Source organism: Micromesistius poutassou (genome assembly GCF_964030765.1).
Source record: "Micromesistius poutassou genome assembly, chromosome: 11".
NCBI lineage: Eukaryota > Metazoa > Chordata > Actinopteri > Gadiformes > Gadidae > Micromesistius > Micromesistius poutassou.
The window spans coordinates 5,629,335-5,636,439 of NC_140281.1; the positions used below are offsets into that span (position 1 = coordinate 5,629,335).

The window sequence follows — 7,105 nt, forward strand, 5'->3', positions numbered from 1 at the left end:
TGCCAGATTGGCCCCGATTTTCCGCCAAATCTGGCTGCAACACGCGGAAGCCAGTGTTGCCAGATTGGGCGGAAAATCGGTCCCAATCTGGCAACATTGACTGGGTGTCCCTGTTTAGTCCACCGGGACCGTCCGCTCCGTAGAGCTGGAATGAGTTTCTTCAGATTTACTAACAATTCAAATCTAATCTAATTGTCGTTTGCCAAGTTGTTTGGCAAAGTTTTTTTTTTTTTCTCTCGCGGTTTATTGAGGTTAGGACGGGTCGGGCAGCGTTCCTCTACTACAGCAAACCAACGCCACTATCAGGTGACAGAAAGACACGCATGCAATTCATTTTTTTGGAGAACTAAATACTGGGAGAATACAGTAGTTATTTGATGAAGGACATTTTTGCCTGCCATATGTAAAACGCACGCATCTGTATAAATAATCAGTCAGTTATATAGACATAGGGGTCACGATGATATTAGTGAGTACACAGGAACATACATGAGGTGAGCGACGGTGACTGGATCAAACGGAATGACTGGCAGAGACTATTTCCAATGAGATGGAGTTATTGTAACCTTAAACGAATACCATTGGACACATCAACTGCTAATCTATTCTCAAAGCCAATCAACGACATTGTTCCCGCCCATTCCAAGTACGCCGAGCGCATGATAGCCCTGGGAAGAGACCCTGGCAGCCAACTTTTTGATACCTTACAAACTAGGTAAGTTGTCATTCCAGATGAACAAAAACCTCCGTATCATTTGACACAGTTATCGTTGGAACTGCTGGCGAAGCATTGATCGTTTCGTGCCACTGATAAGAGCAGTTGACCCAAACAAACAACCAGCAGCGGATCGACCGCTGACTGTTAGCCCCGTTAGCATAGCCGCAGTCATCGTTCACATGACCTAAGCCTCTCTTTGTTTTAAAGTATGCTTGAAGTGAAGTAAACCATATCCTGCCAAATTTGGTGTAATTGATAAATCTGGCTAACCAAACGATTGTCATGTTTAGTTGGGTTATTAGTTTGACATGAGTAGTTCTCCAAGTAACGTGAGTAGCTGTTGTGATCCTGACCTCGTATCTGTCCCCCTTCTGGCTTTATTCTGATAACTACATTGTAATGTAAACTATGACCGTGTCATGTTGTCAGACGTACCGAGTTGTTTGTGACTAATGACCGTTAATCAACTTTCATTGGTCGTAATTGCCTTCAGTGCTGCTGGTTGGACGCCACATGCTTTATGGTCTCATCCTCTTGACCTGCCTCTTCTGTTCTCCCGTCAAGTCTAAGATGCCCATTTCGCCGGACCCCATGAACCTGTGTTCATGTGAAACGCTTCAGTATGAGTAAAGAAAATGTGCGGCGTGAAATGGACCTGGTAAGTAAATGTGATGTATGGTTTCCTAATCTTGCTCCTGTGTATGTGTGTGGGGGGGGGGGGGTTGTAATGTGACAAAAAAAATGACCGGTCTGTACAGCCTGAACCCAAAGTTTTGATACTGATGTACCATCAAGATATGACTAAGAGAGGAGAGGGAGAAACTGATAGGACTGTATATAGTTAAGAAAATAATAATTTTTGATTCAGCTCCTGGCGCTAGTCGCCGCCACTACAGTAACCTTTAGAAATGTTTTTAACCACTGCCTCTTTCCCTTGACGGCGCGCAAAGCCCGCATACAGACAGGTAGCAAAAAGCAAAACAGTCTCAGCATAAACAGTTGTGAGTTAAATTTGTCCATCGGGGAACATGTCAATTCCTCTAATGCTGACGTTTAAAATACATCAGCACCATTTTACCTTGATCTTCAACTGTAGCCTTGGTGAAATCCCTGCATCCAGGCTGTCTTTTTCCAGATTCATATGGCCGGTCTTATCATGGTAAACTAGCTAATTGTCAGGTGTTTAACAGTGACACTCACTCGGAGACAGTAAAGAAACACAAGTCCTGTAGCTGCTATGCGCGTTTGATGTGCTCTCGCCGTTCTCCTGCATAAAAATGTGAGTGTGCCAAGCAGTAGGCATAGTCGGTCTTAACGTTAAGGGGAAAAAGCAAGTTGAAGTTTAACATCGATTTGCAGTGACCACTTGGCTGAAGGGTTTTATATGCCTATTCATTACAGAATTAGCCCATTTGAAACTTGTGCGGCCTATATATGGGTGCAACTTATGCACAATTCGGTTTATTTTTAATACATAAATTAAAGGCTTGCGGTTTATCCACGATGCGGCCTATATGCGGGAAATTACGGTAAGCAAGATTGTGATCGCCCCACATCTCTGTGTGATTGCCCCCTATCAATATTGCTTGCCTGAAGTACAGCTCAGAGGGTCCCAGATTTGCGGGCCCCACACTATGTGGTCACGGGCCAGTCAGGACAAGGGTTGGCAGGGCCTGTTTCCTGAGTGCCGGTAGTCACTGAAGTCCACCATGGCTGATGTACATTTTTTGCAGGGTTGGTGTATAAAATACCCTTCCAGCACACCCATTTATGATTGTTATTTCCAGCCTTCCCAGATAACAGTACATCTATGTAATATATTCTCTTTTTTTGACTAGGTTTTTATCTGTTTTAAAAATGTAATGGCTAATGGCAAACCTTCTGGGATATTCTTGAGATTGAGTGCTTGTATGTCGATGGTTATACACATCACTAAAGATGGTTCACTTGTCTTATATAAGAAAATAAAAAAAGTTATAAAAAAAGGTATATCATGCACCTCATTCAATAGAGATTAAGGTGGCTGCTATTGACCGTTTATAAAGTCAAATACGCACTTCCATGAGTACAGAAATGTTATTGAAAATGAGCCAAAAAAGGTGGGAATCCTAACAGACATATCTGCGAAGGACCGCAATGACTGTAGGGTACTAGTCCTCTTTAGTAGAGCACAATTGTATGTGTTTATGAAGTAATATACAAATTGTATATTAATGCTTACAATTAACACTCACTAATTTGCAGTCTGCTTCTCTTTTACATTAATTCAACTGAGTCAGAATTCCCTACAATAGACTTGGGTCCCAAATTCAAAATGTATTCTCAGTGTTTTGTAATGGGTATTTGTATTTTTTATTTTATTTGTATTTTTTTGCCAGGCATCTGGATCAGCCAAGCCCTATGGGTCATCAAGGAGTATCGTGCGAAGAATAGCTACAAGTCTGCCTCTTAAACCCTGTCACAGAGTCCAGTTCCAGGTGACAACCACAACATTCTAGTTTTTAAAACATGAATTAGGTCCTTCTTTGTGACTGTCAGTGAGTGGCTCTTAGTGTCTGTTTGCTAGAGGTAACGTATTTGGGAGGATACCAATGAGTTTAATTATGACCCCCATGTTTCTAAATATGAGAAATTTGACATTTGAAGTGAGTTTCCTTCCTTCAACACCATGGTGTGTCTACTCCGATGTCTGTTGTGATTGGGCTTAATATGACTTCTCAGGTCAATGATGATGTGGACAAGTATTGCACAGTGCACACAACCTTTAATCACAAAATCTGGTATATCTCCAGGGAATCTTTTGCAGTCTAACTATTTTCCATAAAGCTGAGCTGTTTCAGATCCTTCTCCCTACTGTCTCTTTCAACAACACGGTACTGTTCTCTTCTCTTGTCTCTCCTTCCAGCCACCCTCCTAGCTATGAGGAATGCTGTAGGGCAGCTCTAGGTCTGTTCACTCGCTTGCCGCCGGCGACCTTTTACCGAATAACAAGCAGTGTGACATTATTCACATTATTAACCCTCTTCTTTTGTTCATTTTACCTCCTTTTTATTTTGTCGCTTCACTGCTTCCTTGTCATTTCTTTTAACATCTCACTGCCTGAGTTTTGCTGAGTGTGCTGCTATTATTTAGCCGCTATGAAGTGGTTGTGTGGTTGGCTTATTTTCGCTGTAGTTTAAACACGCCCCCTATGCCTCCACCGGTAGCTGAACCCCTACACTGAGGACGGCAGCTACCTGAAAGCCCCCAGCAGACAGAACTTCCTGGTCACCTCCCTCGCTGACGTGGGCTGGATCGACCGAGAAGACGATGAGGATGATGAAGACTACTTTGACATGCCGAGGTGAGATTGGCAAAAACAAACCCCCTGGTCTGGACAGGCAGACTGGAAACTTATCAATCCCACCTTACTGATTTTCAGTCGTTTACCATTGAGCATTACCATTGAACTAATGAGTATATTTCTTTTCTACTTGCATGATGTCTGAGGCAATTAATGGGACGTTTTCAAATGTGGCCACAGGCCAGGGCCGTCAACAGGGCTGGTGTTTCGCTTGTCCCAGCCTCAGGCCCCCAGGATGCCCATGGCCCGACCCCGGTCTTTACCCAGCCTGCACCAGGTGGACCCGGACCCTCAGGGCCCGGCCGCCACCAACAACGAAGCCAATCGGAAGATCAGCGCCCTGGAGGAAGAGCTGGCCAAGCTGAGGGTGCAGATCGCACAGATAGTCCTCAACCAGGAGAGGAGCACGCAGTCAGGTGAGTCAAACACCCCCACTCCAAACCATCTGCTGCTCTGCACGGCCTGTACTGGCCTGGTTTCAACCCCCCAGCCCTCTGTAATACACATGGCTGGCACTAGGTGGCAGCCAAGCATCTGGCCATAAAACCCCTTTGTCTCCCTCTCCATCTACAGCTCCCGCCGCTGGGGTCCCAGCGCCTCCCCAGGTCTCCGGTGCCCCCCCACCTCCTCCTCCTCCTCCTCCTCCCCCTCCCCCTCTCCCTCCTCTGGCCCCCGGGCTCCAAAGGACCTTCTCAGCCATGGACCTGATCAAGGAGCGCCGGGGGAAGAAGCTTGAGGGCCGCCCAGCGGCTCCGGAGCCCAAAGTGGCCCCCAGCATGCTCGACGTGCTGAAGGACATGGGCCAGGTGAAGCTGCGCTCAGTCAAAAGGTGAGTGCAGCGACTTGCGCCATCCCCTCCTGGTTGATGCAGCACTTCTCCATCAGCCCGTTCTTGTGACCCCAACATTTGTATTTTAGCCCCCCTCAACATCTGTTGGTAATATTATTTTTTTACGTTTATTTGACCGGGACAATGCACAATATATAATTGAGCCAGATTATAGCCACAAGGCTAATTTACATCTTTTTTCACTCGTCCAAATGCATTATTTGGTTAGGTTTGTATGTGTGTACTGGACCTTTTAAATTATTTCAATGTGCAGATCAGGTGACCCTGAGTGGGGTCGCGACCAAAGGGTAGAGATATGCCGGTCTAATGTCATGATCAATGCAACCAGTACCCCACCCTAACGTCCAGTCTGGTCCGGCTAGGGGAGGGGAGGCCAAGGCCAGCGAGCCCATGGACGCCGCCTCCCTCATCGCCCAGGCCCTGAAGCGCAAGTTCGCCCACCGCCACCGCAACGACAGCGGTGCAGAGGACGACAGGGAATTCCTACTGCCTATCCCAGACGCCAAACCACCGGTCGAGACGCCCTCGGTAAGGGTCACGTCCCCATATCTGTATCCGGCGGCTCTGGTGTTCTCAGCCATGTCATGAACTGTTTCTGTGTTTCTAACAGTTCGGCCAGCACATGTTGAAATCCAGCGCCAAAAGGAAGTGGGTCTGAGCAGCTACCTCCCCCTCGTTGAGGAGCCGTGTTTGGGATGAGAGCTCTGCCTCGGATGGCTCCGTGTCTCAACCGCCTTCAAGTGTCTGCCCTTCTCCCTCTCCAAGAGAGAGGGCAGTAGGTCAGTCTGAATGGGCTCAGCCTGCAGCAGATGGGAGACTCGTCGTATGTCCCAAGGGTTGCACCTGACGGTCTCTTCAAGCATGAAAGTCGGTTATTTTTGCACTTTGTTTATTTATGTACTGTTGCGGCACAACAGTGTTTGTTAGTTTGTTTGAAGCAAGTTTCTTTCTAATATTTATCATTGTGTGTTTCATTAATGCAAACAGACTTAAGGTAGTAAAGAATCAATAAAATTGTCATTTTAAGGTGACACTGCACCACTTTTTACTGGCATCATTTGTAATGTTAATGAGTAACTATTCCCTGTGTGTCTGTCGTAAAGTGCGTGGTTTTCTGCATTCCCAGTTTAAGGGTGACATGGCAGAGGAAAGGGAGCAGTATTGTTATATAACACTTGGTAGTATTTTTAATTCATCATTTATATAAGTTAAATTTAGTTTTTATTTAACACCAATTATTGCCTAGATTTAATTAGGTAATTGTGCAATCAAAGCATGCATTCTACTCTCATTTGAGTGTTGGCTTAGACTTCTGGGTTGAAGTTGTATTAAGCAGACTTGAATTCAGTGTTTTCCTCTATACTGGTCTCATGGCCCAGAAGGAGCGGGAACTATGTGGCCATGTAGGAGTTTTGTACTGTTTAGACATTTTAACGTCTGTCCTAATTATGCTCTGTATGTCACAGCCAAATAACTTCTACATCTGTGTTCCAGAAGCTTTATTTTTTGTTGCCAACTGCTAGTTGAGTCTTTTCTTTAAAATGCATCTTTGTTTAATGATTTAATGTGGAAGTTTTCAATGCATGTATTATGAGTAATATTTTATTGGACACTATCACTGTAGATCTTTCATTATGTACTGAAAATAAAGTATCTCGACTGCTAGAGGGTCCCACAGTGAGTTCATGTTTAGGTTCTTCTCTGCTAACGCAGGCCTAGACCTTTACTCACTGAAAACCATCCATTAAAGACCCTCATTCTAATGTTTTAAGTTTTTCCCCTTTTAATCTCTGGTATGCAATGTTGAGACCAAAGCTTTTCCCAGAAAATGTGGGGCTTATCTTGATTTCAAGATACACACACCAACGCTGTTGTAACCTGTGATCACTGCCAGTGAGGTTGTTTCAAGTCATGGTTTTAAAGGGAAATAAACTGTTGGAGGTATCTCAAATGTTCACTGAAGTGTGATTTGCCAGTAACTGACAAATTATGAATAAATAACTAAACTCAAGTGTTTGCTCAATGGTCTCTTCCTTAATCGAATCTTGGCAGTGAGAGGCAGTGCCCTTACTGCGCAAATATAATTAAAAATAACTGACCTTTGCCTAATCTTGGCTAGAGGGAATACCAGTTATCCACTTCCTTAAAATACAAATCTCAATGTTTTATTTATTAGTCATAAGAACTGCAACAG

General features: G+C 44.7%; 1 protein-coding gene across 2 annotated transcripts; it reads left to right on the forward strand.

The window, feature by feature from the left end:
- The first annotated feature begins 117 nt into the window (after window positions 1–117).
- mtfr1 (mitochondrial fission regulator 1) lies at window positions 118–6,916 on the forward strand. 2 transcript variants are annotated; one of them, XM_084474859.1, is made up of 9 exons: window positions 118–306; window positions 615–715; window positions 1,283–1,376; window positions 3,097–3,195; window positions 3,925–4,061; window positions 4,242–4,477; window positions 4,635–4,890; window positions 5,274–5,439; window positions 5,522–6,916. In XM_084474859.1, exons 3-9 carry the CDS (start codon window positions 1,341–1,343, stop codon window positions 5,567–5,569), a joined length of 978 nt encoding a protein of 325 aa, XP_084330985.1. In that variant the 5' UTR covers window positions 118–306; window positions 615–715; window positions 1,283–1,340; the 3' UTR covers window positions 5,570–6,916. The 2 variants fall into 2 exon arrangements, with proteins under 2 accessions (XP_084330985.1, XP_084330986.1); XM_084474860.1 differs by having other exon boundaries at window positions 118–715; window positions 1,212–1,376.
- Window positions 6,917–7,105: the final 189 nt, after the last annotated feature.